Source organism: Panulirus ornatus, chromosome 52 (assembly GCF_036320965.1).
Source record: "Panulirus ornatus isolate Po-2019 chromosome 52, ASM3632096v1, whole genome shotgun sequence".
Classification (NCBI taxonomy): Eukaryota; Metazoa; Arthropoda; class Malacostraca; order Decapoda; family Palinuridae; genus Panulirus; species Panulirus ornatus.
Window position 1 is genome coordinate 3,725,640 of NC_092275.1, and position 22,121 is coordinate 3,747,760.

The 22,121-nt window shown below is 41.5% G+C and overlaps 1 protein-coding gene across 1 annotated transcript in view; it reads right to left on the reverse strand.

Moving 5' to 3' along the window:
• Positions 1–22,121, reverse strand: part of LOC139764960 (intermembrane lipid transfer protein VPS13A-like) — a 1,504,808-nt gene that overhangs the window by 1,232,023 nt on the left and 250,664 nt on the right. The window contains 2 exon segments of the mRNA XM_071692018.1: positions 8,277–8,517; positions 12,144–12,329. Coding sequence (XP_071548119.1) covers positions 8,277–8,517; positions 12,144–12,329 — 427 coding nt within the window.

Consider the following 22,121-nt stretch of genomic DNA (forward strand, 5'->3'; position numbering starts at 1 on the left):
CAAAATACTCACTCCATCTCCTTCTCATATCACCACTACTTGTTATCACCTCCCCATTAGCGCCCTTCACTGAAGTTCCCATTTGCTCCCTTGTCTTACGCGCTTTATTTAACTCCTTCCAAAACATCTTTTTATTCTCCCTAAAATTTAATGATACTCTCTCACCCCAACTCTCATTTGCCCTTTTTTTCACCTCTTGCACCTTTCTCTTGACCTCATGCCTCATTCTTTTATACATTTCCCACTCATTTGCATTTTTTCCCTGCAAACATTGTCCAAATGCCTCTCTCTTCTCTTTCACTAATAATCTTACTTCTTCATCCACCACTCGCTGCCCTTTCCAATCTACCCACTTCCCACACTTCTCATGCCACAAGCACCTTTTGCACAAGCCATCACTGCTTCCCTAAATACATCCCATTTCTCCCCCACTCCCCTTACCTCCTTTGTTCTCACCTTTTTCCATTCTGTACTCAGTCTCTCCTGGTGCTTCCTCACACAAGGCTCCTTCCCAAGTTCACTTACTCTCACCACTCTATTCACCCCAAGATTTTCTCTTCTTTTCTGAATACCTCTACAAATCTTCACCTTCACCTCCACAAGATAATGATCAGACATCCCTCCAGTTGCACCTCTCAGCACATTAACATCTAAAAGTCTCTCTTTCGCGCACCTATCAATTAACACATGATCCAATAACGCTCTCTGGCCATCTCTCCTAATTACATACGTATACTTATGTATATCTCACTCTTTCAACCAGCTATTCCCAATTACCAGTCCTTTCTTTGCACACAAATCCACAAGCTCTTCACCATATCCATTTACAACACTGAACACCCCATGTATACCAATTATTCCCTCAACTGCCACATTACTCACCTTTGCATTCAAATCACCCATCATTATAACCCGGTCTTGTGCATCAAAACCACTAACACACTCATTCAGCTGCTCCCAAAACACTTGCCTCTCATGATCTTTCTTCTCATGCCCAGGTGCATATGTACCAATAATCACCCATCTCTCTCTAGCAACTTTCAGTTTTACCCATATCAACCCAGAATTTACTTTCTTACACTCTACCACATACTCCCACAACTCCTGTTTCAGGAGTAGTGCTACTCCTTCCCTTGCTCTTGTCCTCTCACTAACCCCTGACTTTACTCCCAAGACATTCTCAAACCACTCTTCCCCTTTACCCTTGAGCTTCATTTCACTCAGAGCAAAAACATCCAGGTTCCTTTCCTCAAACACACTACCATCTCTCCTCTTTTCTCATCTTTGTTACATCCACACACATTTAGACACCCCAATCTGAGTCTTCGAGGAGGATGAGCACTCCCCGCGTGGCTCCTTCTTCTGTTTCCCCTTTTAGAAAGTCAAAATACAAGGAGGGGAGGGTTTCTGGCCCCCTGCTCCCATCCCCTTTAGTCGTCTTCTACGACACGTGAGGAATGTGTGGGAAGTATTCTTTCTCCCCTATCCCCAGGGATATATATATATATTCCTATATATACATATATTCCTAATATCTATTTTTATTATACTTTGTGAGGTAGCGCAAGGAAACAGACAAGAGAATGGCCCAACCCACCCACATAAACATGTAATATACATATACGTCCACACACGCATGCATACATACCTATATTTTTCAACGTATACACATATATATATACCACAAACATATACATATATACACACGTACATAATTCATACTTGCTACCATTATTCATTCCCATCACCACCCTGCCACATATGAAATGACATACCCCTCCTTCACATGCACGCGAAATAGCGCTAGGAAAAGACAACAAAAGGCCATGTTCGTTCACACTCATTCTCTAGCTGTCATGTATAATGCACCGAAACTACAGCTCCCTTTTCACATCCAGGACCCACAAAACTTTCCATGATTTACCCAAGACACTTCTCATGTCGTGTTTCAATCCACTAACTGCACGTCAACCCCGGTATACCACATCATTCCAATTCACTCTATTATGTGCATGTCTTTCATCCTCCTGCACGTTTAGGCCCCAATCACTCAAAATGTGTTTCACTACATCCTTCCACCTCCAATTTGGTCTCCAACTTCTCGTTCCCTCCACCTCTGACACATTAATCCTCTTCGTCAATCTTTCCTCACTCATTCTCTCCATGTGACCAACCCATTTCAAAACACCCGCTTCTCCTCTCTTAACCTCATTCTTTTTATTACCACACATCTCTCTTACCCTTTCATTAATCACTCGATCAAATCACCTCACACCACATATTGTCCTTAAACATCTCATCTGCAACACACCCACCCTCCTCCACACAACTCTATCTATAGCCCACGCCTCACAACCATATAACATTGTTGGAACCACTATTCCTTTAAACATATCCATTTATGCTTTCTGAGATAATGTTCTCGCATTCCACACATTTTTCAATGCTTCCAGAACTTTTGCCCCTCCTCCACCCTGTGACTCACTTCCGCTTCCATGCTTCCATCCAATGCCAAATCCACTCCGAGATATCTAAAACACTTCACTTCCTCCTGTTTTTCTCCAATCAAACTTACCTCCCAATTCACTTGTCCCTTAACCCTACTGTACCTAATAACCTTGCTCTTATTCACACTTACTTTCAGCTCTCTCTTTTCACACATTTAACCAAACTCAGTCACCAGCTTCTGCAGTTTCTCATCCAAATCAGCCATCAGCATTGTATCATCAGCGAACAACAAATGACTCACTTCCCAAGTTCTCTCATGCACAACTGGCTGCATACTTGCCCCTCTCTCCAAAACTCCTGCATTCACCTCTCTAACAACCCCACCCATAAACAAATTATACAAACATGGAGACATCACACATTTCTGCCGCAAACCAACATTCACTGAGAACCAATCACTTTCCTCTCTTCCGACTCATACACATGCCTTACATCCTCGATCAAAACTTTTCACTGCTTCTAAAAACTTCCCTCCCACACCATACATTCTTAATACCTTCCACAGAGCATCTCTATCAACTCCATCATATGCCTTCTCCAGATCCATACATGCTACAAACAAATCTATTTGCTTTTCTATGTATTTCTCACATACATTCTTCAAAGCAAACACCAGATCCACACATCCTCTACCACTTCTGAAACCACACTGATCTTCCTCAATCTGATGCTCAGTCCATGCCCTCACCATCTCAATCAATACCCTCCCATATAATTTTCCAGGAATACTCAACAAACTTGTACCTCTGTAATTTGAGCACTGACCTTTATCCTCTTTGCCTTTGTACAATGGCACTATGCATGCATTCCACCAATCCTCAGGCACCTCACCATGAGTCATACATCATTACATAACCTTACAAACCAGTCAACAACACAGTCAACCCCTTTTAAAATAAATTCCATTGCAATACCACCCAAACCCGCTGCCTTGCCGGCTTTCATCTTCCGCAAAGTTTTGCTACCTCTTCTCTGTGTACCAAATCAATCTCCCTAACCCTCTCACTTCACACACCACCTCACCCAAAGCACCCCATATTTGCCACTCTCTCATGAAACACATTCAGCAAACCTTCAAAATACTCACTCCATCTCCTTCTCACGTCATCACTACTTGTTATCACCTCCCTGTTAGCCCCCTTCACCGATGTTCCTATTTGTTCTCTTGTCTTATGCACTTTATTTATGTCCTTCCACAACATCTTTTCATTCTCCATAAAATTAAATGATACTCTCTCATTCCAACTCTCATTTGCCCTTTTTTTTTTTTTTCACCTTTTGCACTTTCTCTTGACTTCCTGCCTCTTTCTTTTATACATCTACCAGTCACTTCCATTATTTCCCTGCAAAACTCATCCAAATGCCTCTCTCTTCTCTTTCACAAATAATCTTACTTCTTCATCCCACTGCTCACTACCCTTTCTAATCTGCCCACCTCCCATATATCCAGCACCCACCTCCCGTATATACAACGCCACGAAAAGACAATTAAAGCCACATTTGCTCACACTCACTCTCTAGCTGTCATGTGTAATTCACCAAAACAACAACTCCCTTTCAACATCTAGGCCCCACAGACCTTTTCATGGTTTACCCCAGACGCTTCAAAGGCCCTGGTTGAATCCATTGACACTACGTCGACTCCGATATACCACATTGTTCAAATTCACTCTATTCCATGCACAACTTTCAGTCTCCTGTATGTTCAGGCCCTGATTGCTTAAAATCTTTTTCACTCCATCCTTCCACCTTCTAATTTGGTCTCCTGCTACTCTTTGTTTCCTCCACCTCTGACATACATCCTCTTTGTCAATCTTTTCTTACTCATTCTCTTTGTGACCAAACCATTTCAATACACCCTCCTCTGTTCTCTCAACCACAACTGTTTTATTATCACACATCTCTCTTACCCTTTCATTACCTACTCGACTAAACCATCTTACACCATATATTGTCCTCAAACATTTCATTTCCAATGCATGTATTCTCCACACCCTACATCCCTATCTATAGCCCATGTTTCGCAACCATATAACATTGTTGGAACTGCTTTTCCTTTAAACATACCAAATTTTGTTCTACAAGGTAATGTTCTCACCTTCCACACATTCTTCAATACTCCCAGAACCTTCACCCCTCTCCAACCCTGTGACTCACTTCTGCTTCCGTAGTTCCATCCGCTGCTAAGTCCACTCTCAGATATCTAAAACACCTCACTTCCTCCAGTTTTTCCCCATTCAAACTTACCTCCCAATCAACTTGTCCCTCAACCCCTCTGAACCTAATAACCTTGCTCTAATTCATATTTACTCTCAACTTTTTCCTTTCACACACCTTACGAAACTCAGTCACCAACTTCAGTAGTTTCTCAACTGTATCAGCCAGCAGCGCTGTATCAACAGCGAACAACAACTGTCTCACTTCCCAGGCCATCTCTTCCACAACAGAACTCATATTTGTCTCTCTCTCCAAAACCCTTGCATTCACCTCCCTAACCACCCCATCCATAAACAAATTAAACAACCATGGAGACATCATGAACCCCTGCCACAAACCGACATTCAGTGGGAACCAATCACTTTCCTCTCTTCCTACTCTTATACATGCCTTACATCCTTGGAAAAAATTTTCTCTGCTTCTAGCAACTTACCTCCCACACCATATACTCTTAAAACCCTCCACAAAGCATGTCTATCAACCCTATCATATGCCTTTTCCGGATCCATAAATGCTACATAGAAATCCATCTATTTTTCTAAGTATTTCACATATACATTCTTCAAAGCAGACACCTGATCCACACTGCTCTTCCCTAATCTGATGCTCTGTACATATCATATTCATTTATCTATTATATTTGATGACTGTCTCCCACATCAGTGAGGTAGTGCCAGGAAACAGACGAAGAATGGCTCATCCAATCATAGTCGCATATGTAAACACACATACACTCACATATACATACATATACATATCAAGTTATATACATATAAATACACAGACATGTACATATATATACATGTACATATTCATACTTGTGTGCCTTTATCCATTCCTGACACTACCCCATCCCTGCTTCAGCAAGGTATCTCCAGAAAAACAGACAAAAAAAGGCTACATTTGTTCACACTCAGTCTCCTGCTTTCATGAGTTATGCACCAAAACCATAGCTCCCTATCCTCATCCGGGCCTCACAGACCTTTCCATGGTTTACTCCATTAGTTTCACATGTCCTGGTTTTACCATTGACAGCACATCGACCCTGGTATACCACATCATTCCAATTCACTCTATTCCTTGCATGCCTCTCACACTCCTGTATGTTCAGGCCCCAATCACAAAATCTTTTTCACTCCTTCCTTCCACCTCCAATATGGTCTTGTGCTTCTCCTTGGTCCCTCCCTCTCTGACACATACATCCTTTATAGAAGGAGACTAAAAGGGAAGGGAGCAGGGGGCAGGAAATCTCCCCTCTCTTTTATTTTTTTTTTTAATTTTCCAAAAGAAGCAACAGAATAGGGGGCCAGGTGAGGATATTCCCTCAAAGGTCCAGTCCTCTGTTCTTAATGCTACCTCACTGATGCGGGAAATGGCGAATAGTATGAAAGAAACAGACGAAAGAATGGCCCAACCCACCCACATACTCATGTATATTCATACATGTCCACACATGCACATATACATACCTATACATCTTAACGCATACATATATATATACACACACAGACCTATACATATATACACATGTACATAATTCATACTGTCTGCCTTTATTCATTCCTAGTGCCACTCCACCACACATGAAATGACAACCCCTTCCCCCCGCATGTGCACGAAGTAGCGCTAGGAAAAGACAACAAAGGCCACATTTGTTCACACTCAGTCTCTAGCTGTCATGTATAATGCACTGAAACCACAGCTCCCTTTCCACATCCAGGACCCACAAAACTTTCCATGGTTTATCCCAGACACTTCACATGCCCTGGTTCAATCCACTGACAGTACGTAGACTCCGGTATACCACATCGTTCCAAGTCACTCTATTCCTTGCATGCCTTTCACCCTCCTGCATGTTCAGGCCCCAATCGCTCAAAATCTTTTTCACTCCATCTTTCCACCTCCAATTTGGTCTCCCACTTCTTGTTCCCTCCACCTCTGACACATATATCCTCTTTGTCAATCTTTCCTCACTCATTCTCTCCAAATGACCAAACCATTTCAAAACACCCTCTTCTGCTCTCTCAACCACAGTCTTTTTATTACCACACATCTCTCCTACCCTTTCATTACTTACTTGATCAAACCACCTCACACAACATATTGCCCTCAAACATCTCATTTCTAACACATCCACCCTCCTCTGCACAACTCTATCTATAGCCCATGCCTTGCAACCATATAACATTTTTGGAACCACTATTCCTTCAAACATACCCATTTTTGCTTTCCGAGATAATGTTCTCGACTTCCACACATTCTTCAATGCTCCCAGAACTTTTGCCCCCTCCCCCACCTGTGATTCACTTCCACTTCCATGGTTCCATCTGCTGCTAAATCCACTCCCAGATATCTAAAACACTTCACTTCCTCCAGTTTTTCTCCATTCAAACTTACCTCCCAATTGACTTGTCCCTCAGCCCTATTGTACCTAATAACCTTACTCTTATTCACATTTACTCTTAACTTTCTTCTTTCACACACTTTACCAAACTCAGTCACCAGCTTCTGCAGTTTCTCACCCGAATCAGCCACCAGCACTGTATTGTCAGCGAGCAACAACTGACTCACTTCCCAAGCTCTCTCATCCACAACAGACTGCATACTTGCCCCTCTCTCCAAAACTCTTGCATTCACCTCCCTAACAGCCCCTTCCATAAACAAATTAAACAACCATGGAGACATCACGCACCCCTGCCGCAAACCCATATTCACAGAGAACCGATCACTTTCCTCTCTTCCTACTTGCACACATACATAGAGAGCGAGAGAGAGAGAGAGAGAGAGAGAGAGAGAGAGAGATGAAAGGATTACCTTTCTTCACACACTTCATTTCATTATGACTCATATTTTCCCTCACCTTTCTCCTCTTTTATCTCTTCCAGCCTGATGTCTGTATGAATCTCAAAGAATTAGAGGGGACAAACTGAGTGAGTTTCCCTGTACAATGCAAGTCTGCAAATGCATTTTTTCAAGTTGGGGGAGGGTGGTGAGGGTTGTTTGTATAACAGAAACAAGGAGATGATTCTTAGTTAAAGTACTCATGTTTTTTGACTGCTTTTTAGTCTCAGGAATAATCCTAGCCAAAATGGCTTTATTTATGGAAACAGTCACAAGTACATTACAAATACAGAGAGAAACAAGACTCTTATTACTGAAAATGGGTAATCTTACCATCAAATCGTTTTCTGCATCTTTCTTCATTCCTAAATCTTACATGCTACATCAGCATATAGGGAGATTCACTCTATAATTTAATTACTTCAGAATCATATCCTCTCTCTCATATCAGGCATGCCACTTTTTTTAAGCAAAGTCATTTTTCAATTCCTAAACTTTCTCTATTTGTACACATTCCTCTACCAACAAGCTATTCCATTTCACTTACCACTTTTTCCATATCTTTGCCTGTAGCTTTCTTAATGTTTCTTCTTTGACTGCCTACTTTATAATCTTTTCCAGTTTATCACTTTAACAGAAAAAATACACCATCTACTGAAAAAGTGTTTGTAATCAAGCAAAACATACAAAAAATATACTCCATAACATACCAATATCATCTCTGTGCATATCATCTCGTGGTGCCTCTAAATGCAAAAGAGCTGCCTGCAGCTGATGCCGTTCATCCTCTGTGAGGGATGTGAATAGTCCATTCTTTCTCCGAGCCCCTACAATATCTACAGTCTCTTCTTTATCCACAACATGGGTGCTACCTCTCTGCCACAGCCAAGAGAACCAGAATGCACTAGAAGACTCTACTGGATGGACTAGACTTGGCTCATCCTTTGAGATCTAGAATTAGGCATACAGACATATCTTAATTACAAAATCACCATGTGGTTCCTCAAGATATTAAGTACGATTCTGAAGATGTAAATATAATGATATAAAAAAGGTTGAAATATTACAACTGGCACAGTTTTTATACAGTGTAACATGGCACAACTATGCTGTACTGGTGAGGATGATCTAAATCAATTTTTCCAGAGATCCTGATGAGAAAAGAAGCCCTAATATCAATTATGCATCATATATACCTCTTATGCATTGCTGATGTATTCAGGGTTAGGACATATATTCCATCATGTAAACTTCTTGAGGCACATACACTTTAATTCTTTCATTTTCCCGTGATCTTGGAGCACCTTTACTTTTTCTTTTGTGAATCTAACTTCAGCTTTTGCACCATCCACCTTACTAAGCTTCACTATGTGGCCCCAGACAACCGGCTCTATGAAGTTAACATTTGTCATGAGGAGCTGCCCTATGCAAGCAACTAATCAGTCCATAATGGAGCACTCCTTGAGGAGATTGATGTAATAGTGTCTCATTGTATGCTGTCCGAAGAAAATAAATTCAAGTAATTTGTCTGAATCCTTGTAATACTACATTTCACCAAATCATTAACAAGAAAGCTGAGTAACTGTTCTTTGAGATAACTGCACCCATGACACCATCCATGCTCTGGTATGTCTTGCCTATACAACACAGACTGAGTGATATTTCTGTGTACTGTTCGTATGGATTTCCCTGCCGTAAAAATATGCAAGCAGCAACATGCCTGGACTCATCCTACCCTTGCCTCTCTCTGACTAAGTGTGCCTTTATCCTTAAATGCTACCATCAATAATGTGGAATAATCTTATTACCTTTGAGTTACAAAATCATTCTAATTATAATTTACTGAAAACAAAAAATTACATGATTTTAAATCTTTACTTTACCTTAATGAAATACAAAAATATAAGAAACAGAAATGAAACTGGTTCTTGAAAAAAAGGCAGAAAAAAATGAAAATTGAAAGTTATTCTTATAAACATAACACAAAAACTTTTCATAATAGGGACTTAATATCAGAGATATCCTTTCTCCAGACCACCAGCTTCCTGCTGACAAATAGAGAGCTTCCCAGCATTACCATGATCTGATGACCATTCATTATTTAAAGCTTATTCATTCCCCTACACTATCAATATCTATGGGTCTATCAGACCCACACACCTTAAGATACAAAGAAGGACTAGGAGCACAGAAGAAAGCAACCACCCTCAGTGATGTCTAAAGAAGAACTAAAGGTAAAGGGACCCACATGGTTGTACACAGGTAGGAACTCCATAGAACAAATGAACTTCAGAAAGAATCAGGTCTAACAGACCCAAGGACAGTATTTTAAGGTTGATAAATCTCCCAAGTGTGTCCCATTGCTCCTACAGCCTGACTCTAATTCGAATGTGCTCTACTACCTGTCAAAGCCCCAGTCTAGTTCCATCTAGCTCTGATACCTCTCATAATTACAGCCTGGTGCCACCAGGTCACCAGATTCTCTCATGCCCCATCCAGTCCCATCATGCCCTTCATCACTGCTGACCCTAGCCTCACACTCCACTTGATTTGACTCAGCAAACCAACAACTTAGCCTACTGCCTAACCTTGCTTGGCCTTTCTCCTTATGCAGCTCACCATACTTTGTGGCCATTTTATCCTACTGCAAGTACACAAAATTTACTGTTTGTCGGTTGCCTGAAGTGGAGTGATAAAGAGTAATGTCATATTTCAACTGGCTGTCAGACACTAAAGACATTTGTACCTTGTTAATGAGGGAATCAGTGACTGTCAGGGAAGCATGACATGATGCCTAGGTGATGAAGCCACTTATGGAAATTGCATTTTGCTCATGCACTGATTTTGGGAGATCATTGCCAGAAGGCTGATGGGTGACATCTGCATTGATATATTATGCCAATGCACTCTGCCATCAGCCACTGTAGAAGGTGATCGTGCTTTTATTTCAAGCCAGGGTAGAATCTCTACTGACAAGAAATCACATGGTACCATCTAATGATACGTTAAGGAATGCCCCATCGCATGGAGGCTTGATAATACCTCATGTGCATTCTTCCTCAAAGCTACCATTATTGTAATAACTTGTCATGATGAGATGCCTGTCTCTTGTAGGGTATAAGGTTTCTATATTGCCCTTGAATCTTGTATTCTAAGATTAAAAATGGGTTAGTGATATGATCCAACCATAATACCCTCATGCAATATATAAAATCACTGTAGTTTCATCACAAGATACCTATGGGTGAGAATGTGCCTACAGATGTTTTGAAGTTGCAATTGTCACTTATTTGGAGATGGATTAGTTTCTTGAGATGCCTTTCTTTCTGCCCCATTTTCATATTCTATTGGTTTTTAGCTTCTGCCAAATTTGTTATTGTGGAACAATCCTCTGCTAGAAAACAGGCAATAAGTGAAATGCGGGGAACTCTGTCAAGTGAGGCTGAGGCCAGGCAGATTCTTTTGTTTGGCTAAGTGATATTTAGGTGCCATATTATTTGATGCCATACATAATAAAGTATGCAATGATGCATATGTTGGTGTTTGTTCAACAGTGTTACAAAGTCACAGTTGGTAATGGACAGTTAAACATTCTGGGCTCAAATGAAAATTTTATTGAATATCATTTAGTGTACTTTTCAGCCTCTGGACCTTAACCCTAGAACTGCTGGTTTTTGGAACATTCCAGTTCTTGGACCATCAGATCTCAAGTCACCTACCTGTATACATTTATTGCCACTATATCAGTACTGTATTTGATATTTAGGCATTCATGAATCTTGCATGATCACCACATTTGATATATTATGCAGAGATGTTTATGTTGCTGTTACTTTTCCAATTATCATACATCTATTATGTCTACACATATCAATATATGGTAAACTATCTTTGGTGTCACGAATCTTCAACAATCTCTACCGTATAGTATATAATGCAATGACAAGTTTTGATATTAACTTTAAGAACATCATCCATTAAATGCCTCTATCTTACTGCATGAAGTTAAGACTTTCATGCTTACTGGATACTCACTAACGTTTGATATAGTCAATGGTTATCACCCCTAAGTTGATGCATGTAATTATACTTTCATTACTGTTGTAAGTTTACCCAAACCTATATCATGATCAAATTGTAGCCTATGACCTGTACTGATATATAATGAAATATTAATGTACTGTGATGCCTTAAATGTATGAATATAGTGCATCAGGAACAGATGAAGAAAAGCTGCATCTACTCACATCCATTCCCTTACTGTCATATGTAATGAACAGAAACCACAGCACCCTATCCACAATCAAGCTCCACAGACCTTTTCATGGTTTACCCCGAATGTTTCACATGTCCTGGTTCAGTATACCACATCATTCCGTATTCACTTTACATGCAGGCCTTTCACTCTCCTGTATGTTTAGGCCCTGTGTGCTCAAAATATTTTCACTTTTTCACTTATGTTAAATTATCAAAGCGAGGAAATTTTTAAATTTTCCAGATACTCTGTTTGAAAGTACCCAACAGACATGAACAGGTGGCCTGTACAATATACAAACATATAATTCTTTACTTCCTACCTCAATCTTGGCATGCATGCGAGCCAACACAATGTTGGTGAGATTTAATATGTCTTCCAGTTTCATTAGATCAGCCTCCAGTTCACTGCTATAGCCCTCTATAAGATGCTTCTTGTATAAACGTATGTACTCCTTATATATGGACCTGCAACAGTTTATGATGTATTCAGATAACAGCTTAGAGTACTTTCATATCAAAGTCTGTGCATTAAAGCAACATATACATGAATATATGTGTAAGACTCTGGAAAAAAAATTATTTGCATTAAAAATAAAGCTCACACATGTATAAGGGTGAGAATCCTTCAATGCATGGAAAATTTTTTAGCAAAATAGAACAAAGGAAACACACACACACACACACACACACACACACACACACACACACACACACACACACACACATACACACATACACACACACAGTGGTTGTAAGAAGAGGTCCAGGCAGTGATCCTTGTTTCTTTCAAGATTTTGGAAGATCTACAACTCATGAATTCATTATCAAAAATATATATATTCTTTCTTTCTTTCAAACTATTCGCCATTTCCCGCGTTAGCGAGGTAGGGTTAAGAACATAGGACTGGACCTTTGAGGGAATATCCTCACCTGGCCCCCTTCTCTGTTCCTTCTTTTGGAAAATTAAAAAAAAGTGAGAGGGGAGGATTTCCAGCCCCCCGCTCCCTCCCCTTTTAGTTGCCTTCTACAAAACACAGGGGATATGTGGGAAGTATTCTTTCTCTCCTACCCCCAAGGATAAAGGGATATATATATATATTTTTTTTTTTTTCATACTATTCGCTATTTCCCGCGATAGCGAGGTAGCGTTAAGAACAGAGGACTGGGCCCTTGAGGGAATATCCTCACCTGGACCTCTTCTCTGTTCCTTCATTTGGAAAAAAAAAAAAAAAAAAAAAAAAAAAAAAAAAAATTTTGAATTTTGAGGAAAATATTTCTTCATCACACTAATCATGGAAAAATACATTTAGTGGAAATACAGATGATTATTAATGTACTTTAAATAGCTTTTGACATTGGCTTCTCCAGCCTATACTGTTCTGCTGACAGAGCCTGTGCTTAGGACTGAGCTCAAGACTATGAATGCAAAGTGGTTCTCTTGCCACTTCTGTTTCATCCAAATATGGATGTCTTACTTGTGTGTGTGTGTGTGTGTGTATGCGCGTATGTATGTGTATGTGTGTGTATGTGTATATGTATATATATATGTATATTATCCCTGGGGATAGGGGTGAAAGAATACTTCCCACGTATTCCTCGCGTGTCGTAGAAAGCGACTAGAGGGGACGGGAGCGGGGGGGCCAGAAATCCTCCCCTACTTGTATTTTTTTAACTTTCTAAAATGGGAAACAGAAGAAGGAGTCACGCGGGGAGTGCTCATCCTCCTCGAAGGCTCAGAGTGGGGTGCCTAAATGTGTGTGGATGTAACCAAGATGTGAAAAAAGGAGAGATAGGTAGTATGTTTGAGGAAAGGAACCTAGATGTTTTGGCTCTGAGTGAAACGAAGCTCAAGGGTAAAGGGGAAGAGTGGTTTGGGAATGTCTGGGGAGTAAAGTCAGGGGTTAGTGAGAGGACAAGAGCAAGGGAAGGAGTAGCAATACTCCTGAAACAGGAGTTGTGGGAGTATGTGATAGAATGTAAGAAAGTAAATTCTCGATTAATATGGGTAAAACTGAAAGTTGATGGAGAGAGGTGGGTGATTATTGGTGCATATGCACCTGGGCATGAGAAGAAAGATCATGAGAGGCAAGTGTTTTGGGAGCAGCTGAATGAGTGTGTTAGTGGTTTTGATGCACAAGACCGGGTTATAGTGATGGGTGATTTGAATGCAAAGGTGAGTAATGTGGCAGTTGAGGGAATAATTGGTATACATGGGGTGTTCAGTGTTGTAAATGGAAATGGTGAAGAGCTTGTAGATTTATGTGCTGAAAAAGGACTGATGATTGGGAATACCTGGTTTAAAAAGAGAGATATACATAAGTATACTTATGTAAGTAGGAGAGATGGCCAGAGAGCGTTATTGGATTACGTGTTAATTGACAGGCGTGCGAAAGAGAGACTTTTGGATGTTAATGTGCTGAGAGGTGCAACTGGAGGGATGTCTGATCATTATCTTGTGGAGGCTAAGGTGAAGATTTGTATGGGTTTTCAGAAAAGAAGAGTGAATGTTGGGGTGAAGAGGGTGGTGAGAGTAAGTGAGCTTGGGAAGGAGACCTGTGTGAGGAAGTACCAGGAGAGACTGAATACAGAATGGAAAAAGGTGAGAACAATGGAAGTAAGGGAAGTGGGGGAGGAATGAGATGTATTTAGGGAATCAGTTATGGATTGCGCAAAAGATGCTTGTGGCATGAGAAGAGTGGGAGGTGGGTTGATTAGAAAGGGTAGTGAGTGGTGGGATGAAGAAGTAAGAGTATTAGTGAAAGAGAAGAGAGAGGCATTTGGACGATTTTTGCAGGGAAAAAATGCAATTGAGTGGGAGATGTATAAAAGAAAGAGACAGGAGGTCAAGAGAAAGGTGCAAGAGGTGAAAAAAAGGGCAAATGAGAGTTGGGGTGAGAGAGTATCATTAAATTTTAGGGAGAATAAAAAGATGTTCTGGAAGGAGGTAAATAAAGTGCGTAAGACAAGGGAGCAAATGGGAACTTCAGTGAAGGGCGCAAATGGGGAGGTGATAACAAGTAGTGGTGATGTGAGAAGGAGATGGAGTGAGTATTTTGAAGGTTTGTTGAATGTGTTTGATGATAGAGTGGCAGATATAGGGTGTTTTGGTCGAGGTGGTGTGCAAAGTGAGAGGGTTAGGGAAAATGATTTGGTAAACAGAGAAGAGGTAGTGAAAGCTTTGCGGAAGATGAAAGCCGGCAAGGCAGCAGGTTTGGATGGTATTGCAGTGGAATTTATTAAAAAAGGGGGTGACTGTATTGTTGAGTGGTTGGTAAGGTTATCTAATGTATGTATGACTCATGGTGAGGTGCCTGAGGATTGGCAGAATGCGTGCATAGTGCCATTGTACAAAGGCAAAGGGGATAAGAGTGAGTGCTCAAATTACAGAGGTATAAGTTTGTTGAGTATTCCTGGTAAATTATATGGGAGGGTGTTGATTGAGAGGGTGAAGGCATGTACAGAGCATCAGATTGGGGAAGAGCAGTGTGGTTTCAGAAGTGGTAGAGGATGTGTGAATCAGGTGTTTGCTTTGAAGAATGTATGTGAGAAATACTTAGAAAAGCAAATGGATTTGTATGTAGCATTTATGGATCTGGAGAAGGCATATGATAGAGTTGATAGAGATGCTCTGTGGAAGGTATTAAGAATATATGGTGTGGGAGGAAAGTTGTTAGAAGCAGTGAAAAGTTTTTATCGAGGATGTAAGGCATGTGTACGTGTAGGAAGAGAGGAAAGTAATTGGTTCTCAATGAATGTAGGTTTGCGGCAGGGGTGTGTGATGTCTCCATGGTTGTTTAATTTGTTTATGGATGGGGTTGTTAGGGAGGTAAATGCAAGAGTTTTGGAAAGAGGGGCAAGTATGAAGTCTGTTGGGGATGAGAGAGCTTGGGAAGTGAGTCAGTTGTTGTTCGCTGATGATACAGCGCTGGTGGCTGATTCATGTGAGAAACTGCAGAAGCTGGTGACTGAGTTTGGTAAAGTGTGTGGAAGAAGAAAGTTAAGAGTAAATGTGAATAAGAGCAAGGTTATTAGGTACAGTAGGGTTGAGGGTCAAGTCAATAGGGAGGTGAGTTTGAATGGAGAAAAACTGGAGGAAGTGAAGTGTTTTAGATATCTGGGAGTGGATCTGGCAGCGGATGGAACCATGGAAGCGGAAGTGGATCATAGGGTGGGGGAGGGGGCGAAAATTCTGGGGGCCTTCAAGAATGTGTGGAAGTCGAGAACATTATCTCGGAAAGCAAAAATGGGTATGTTTGAAGGAATAGGGGTTCCAACAATGTTGTATGGTTGCGAGGCATGGGCTATGGATAGAGTTGTGCGCAGGAGGATGGATGTGCTGGAAATGAGATGTTTGAGGACAATGTGTGGTGTGAGGTGGTTTGATCGAGTGAGTAACGTAAGGGTAAGAGAGATGTGTGGAAATAAAAAGAGCGTGGTTGAGAGAGCAGAAGAGGGTGTTTTGAAGTGGTTTGGGCACATGGAGAGAATGAGTGAGGAAAGATTGACCAAGAGGATATATGTGTCGGAGGTGGAGGGAACGAGGAGAAGAGGGAGACCAAATTGGAGGTGGAAAGATGGAGTGAAAAAGATTTTGTGTGATCGGGGCCTGAATATGCAGGAGGGTGAAAGGAGGGCAAGGAATAGAGTGAATTGGAGCGATGTGGTATACCGGGGTTGACGTGCTGTCAGTGGATTGAATCAAGGCATGTGAAGTGTCTGGGGTAAACCATGGAAAGATGTGTAGGTATGTATATTTGCGTGTGTGGATGTATGTATATACATGTGTATGGGGGGGGGGTTGGGCCATTTCTTTCGTCTGTTTCCTTGCGCTACCTCGCAAACGCGGGAGACAGCGACAAAGTATAATATAATATTATAATAATATATATATTTTTCTTTGTCGCTGTCTCCCGCGTTTGCGAGGTAGCGCAAAGAGACAGACGAAAAAAATGGACCAACCCACCACCATTCACATCTATATACATACGTCCACACACGCAAATATACATACCTACACAGCTTTCCATGGTTTACCCCAGACGCTTCACATGCCCTGATTCAATCCACTGACAGCACGTCAACCCCGGTATACCATATCGATCCAATTCACTCTATTCCTTGCCCTCCTTTCACCCTCCTGCATGATCAGGCCCCGATCACACAAAATCTTTTTCACTCCATCCTTCCACCTCCAATTTCGTCTCCCACTTCTCCTCGTTCCCTCCACCTCCGACACATATATCCTCTTGGTCAATCTTTCCTCACTCATTCTCTCCATGTGCCCAAACCATTTCAAAACACCCTCTTCTGCTCTCTCAACCACGCTCTTTTTATTTCCACATATCTCTCTTACCCTTACGTTACTTACTCGATCAAACCACCTCACACCACACATTGTCCTTAAACATCTCATTTCCAGCACATCCATCCTCCTGCGCACAACTCCATCCATAGCCCACACCTCGCAACCATACAACATTGTTGGAACCACTATTCCTTCAAACATACCCATTTTTGCTTTCTGAGATAATGTTCTCGACTTCCACACATTCTTCAAGGCTCCCAGAATTTTCGCCCCCTCCCCCACCCTATGATCCACTTCCACTTCCATGGTTCCATCCGCGGCCAGATCCACTCCCAGATATTTAAAACACTTTACTTCCTCCAGTTTTTCTCAATTCAAACTTACCTCCCAACTGACTTGACCCTCAACCCTACTGTACCTAATAACCTTGCTCTTATTCACATTTACTCTTAACTTTCTTCTTTCACACACTTTACCAAACTCAGTCACCAGCTTCTGCAGTTTCTCACATGAATCAGCCACCAGCGCTGTATCATCAGCGAACAACAACTGACTCACTTCCCAAGCTCTCTCATCCACAACAGACTGCATACTTGCCCCACTTTCCAAAACTCTTCCATTCACCTCCCTAACAACCCCATCCATAAACAAATTAAACAACCATGGAGACATCACACACCCCTGCCGCAAACCTACATTAACTGAGAACCAATCACTTTCCTCTCTCCCTACACGTACACATGCCTTACATCCTCGATAAAAACTTTTCACTGCTTCTAACAACTTGCCTCCCTTCTTAATACCTTCCACAGAGCATCTCTATCAGCTCTATTATATGCCTTCTCCAGATCCATAAATGCTACATACAAATCCATTTGCTTTTCTAAGTATTTCTCACATACATTCTTCAAAGCAAACACCTGATCCACACATCCTCTACCACTTCTGAAACCACACTGCTCTTCCCCAATCTCATGCTCTGTACATGCCTTCACCCTCTCAATCAATACCCTCCCATATAATTTACCAGGAATACTCAACAAACTTGTACCTCTGTAATTTGGGCACTCACTCTTATCCCCTTTGCCTTTGTACAATGGCACTATGCAAGCATTCCGCCAATCCTCAGGCACCTCACCATGAGTCATACATACATTAAATAACCTTACCAACCAGTCAATAATACAGTCACCCCCTTTTTTAATAAATTCCACTGCAATACCATCCAAACCTGCTGCCTTGCCGGCTTTCATCTTCCGCAAAGCTTTTACTACCTCTTCTCTGTTTACCAAATCATTTTCCCTAACCCTCTCACTTTGCACACCACCTCGACCAAAACACCCTATATCTGCCACTCTATCATCAAACACATTCAACAAACCTTCAAAATACTCACTCCATCTCCTTCTCACATCACCACTACTTGTTATCACCTCCCCATTTGCGCCCTTCACTGAAGTTCCCATTTGCTCCCTTGTCTTACGCACTTTATTTACCTCCTTCCAGAACATCTTTTTATTCTCCCTAAAATTTAATGATACTCTCTCACCCTAACTCTCATTTGCCCTCATTTTCACCTCTTGCACCTTTCTCTTGACCTCTTGTATCTTTCTTTTATACATCTCCCACTCAATTGCATTTTTTCCCTGCAAAAACCGTCCAAATGCCTCTCTCTTCTCTTTCACTATATACATATATATATATATATATATATATATATATATATATATATATATATATATATATATATATATTTTTTTTTTTTTATACCTCGTCGCTGTCTCCCGCGGTTGCGAGGTAGCGCAAGGAAACAGACAAAAGAAATGGCCCAACCCCCCCCATACACATGTACATACACACGTCCACACACGCAAATATACATACCTACACAGCTTTCCATGGTTTACCCCAGACGCTTCACATGCCTTGATTCAATCCACTGACAGCACGTCAACCCCTGTATACCACATCGCTCCAATTCACTCTATTCCTTGCCCTCCTTTCACCCTCCTGCATGTTCAGGCCCCGATCACACAAAATCCTTTTCACTCCATCTTTCCACCTCCAATTTGGTCTCCCTCTTCTCCTCGTTCCCTCCACCTCCGACACATATATCCTCTTGGTCAATCTTTCCTCACTCATTCTCTCCATGTGCCCAAACCATTTCAAAACACCCTCTTCTGCTCTCTCAACCACGCTCTTTTTATTTCCACACATCTCTCTTACACTTACGTTACTTACTCGATCAAACCACCTCACACCACACATTGTCCTCAAACATCTCATTTCCAGCACATCCATCCTCCTGCGCACAACTCTATCCATAGCCCACGCCTCGCAACCATACAACATTGTTGGAACCACTATTCCTTCAAACATACCCATTTTTGCTTTCCGAGATAATGTTCTCGACTTCCACACATTTTTCAAGGCTCCCAAAATTTTCGCCCCCTCCCCCACCCTATGATCCACTTCCGCTTCCATGGTTCCATCCGCTGACAGATCCACTCCCAGATATCTAAAACACTTCACTTCCTCCAGCCTCTCACCATTCAAACTCACCTCCCAATTGACTTGACCCTCAACCCTACTGTACCTAATAACCTTGCTCTTATTCACATTTACTCTTAACTTTCTTCTTCCACACACTTTACCAAACTCCGTCACCAGCTTCTGCAGTTTCTCACATGAATCCGCCACCAGCGCTGTATCATCAGCGAACAACAACTGACTCACTTCCCAAGCTCTCTCATCCCCAACAGACTTCATACTTGCCCCTCTTTCCAAAACTCTTGCATTTACCTCCCTAACAACCCCATCCATAAACAAATTAAACAACCATGGAGACATCACACACCCCTGCCACAAACCTACATTCACTGAGAACCAATCACTTTCCTCTCTTCCTACACGTACACATGCCTTACATCCTCGATAAAAACTTTTCACTGCTTCTAACAACTTGCCTCCCAAACCATATATTCTTAATACCTTCCACAGAGCATCTCTATCAACTCTATCATATGCCTTCTCCAGATCCATAAATGCTACATACAAATCCATTTGCTTTTCTAAGTATTTCTCACATACATTCTTCAAAGCAAACACCTGATCCACACATCCTCTACCACTTCTGAAACCACACTGCTCTTCCCCAATCTGATGCTCTGTACATGCCTTCACCCTCTCAATCAATACCCTCCCATATAATTTACCAGGAATACTCAACAAACTTATACCTCTGTAATTTGAGCACTCACTCTTATCCCCTTTGCCTTTGTACAATGGCACTATGCACGCATTCTGCCAATCCTCAGGCACCTCACCATGAGTCATACATACATTAGATAACCTTACCAACCAGTCAACAATACAGTCACCCCCTTTTTTAATAAATTCCACTGCAATACCATCCAAACCTGCTGCCTTGCCGGCTTTCATCTTCCGCAAAGCTTTTACTACCTCTTCTCTGTTTACCAAATCATTTTCCCTAACCCTCTCACTTTGCACACCACCTCGACCAAAACACCCTATATCTGCCACTCTATCATCAAACACATTCAACAAACCTTCAAAATACTCACTCCATCTCCTTCTCACATCACCACTACTTGTTATCACCTCCCCATTTGCGCCCTTCACTGAAGTTCCCATTTGCTCCCTTGTCTTACGCACTTTATTTACCTCCTTCCAGAACATCTTTTTATTCTCCCTAAAATTTAATGATACTCTCTCACCCTAACTCTCATTTGCCCTCATTTTCACCTCTTGCACCTTTCTCTTGACCTCTTGTATCTTTCTTTTATACATCTCCCACTCAATTGCATTTTTTCCCTGCAAAAACCGTCCAAATGCCTCTCTCTTCTCTTTCACTATATACATATATATATATATATATATATATATATATATATATATATATATATATATATATATATATATATATATATATATATATATATATATTTTTTTTTTTTTTGCTTTGTCGCTGTCTCCCGCGTTTGCGAGGTAGCGCAAGGAAACAGACGAAAGAAATGGCCCATACCACCCCCCATACACATGTATATACATACGTCCACACACGCAAATATACATACCTACACAGCTTTCCATGGTTTACCCAGACGCTTCACATGCCTTGATTCAATCCACTGACAGCACGTCAACCCCGGTATACCACATCGCTCCAATTCACTCTATTCCTTGCCCTCCTTTCACCCTCCTGCATGTTCAGGCCCCGATCACACAAAATCTTTTTCACTCCATCTTTCCACCTCCAATTTGGTCTCCCTCTTCTCCTCGTTCCCTCCACCTCCGACACATATATCCTCTTGGTCAATCTTTCCTCACTCATTCTCTCCATGTGCCCAAACCATTTCAAAACACCCTCTTCTGCTCTCTCAACCACGCTCTTTTTATTTCCACACATCTCTCTTACACTTACGTTACTTACTCGATCAAACCACCTCACACCACACATTGTCCTCAAACATCTCATTTCCAGCACATCCATCCTCCTGCGCACAACTCTATCCATAGCCCACGCCTCGCAACCATACAACATTGTTGGAACCACTATTCCTTCAAACATACCCATTTTTGCTTTCCGAGATAATGTTCTCGACTTCCACACATTCTTCAAGGCTCCCAGAATTTTCGCCCCCTCCCCCACCCTATGATCCACTTCCGCTTCCATGGTTCCATCCGCTGCCAGATCCACTCCCAGATATCTAAAACACTTCACTTCCTCCAGTTTTTCTCCATTCAAACTCACCTCCCAATTGACTTGACCCTCAACCCTACTGTACCTAATAACCTTGCTCTTATTCACATTTACTCTTAACTTTCTTCTTCCACACACTTTACCAAACTCCGTCACCAGCTTCTGCAGTTTCTCACATGAATCCGCCACCAGCGCTGTATCATCAGCGAACAACAACTGACTCACTTCCCAAGCTCTCTCATCCACAACAGACTTCATACTTGCCCCTCT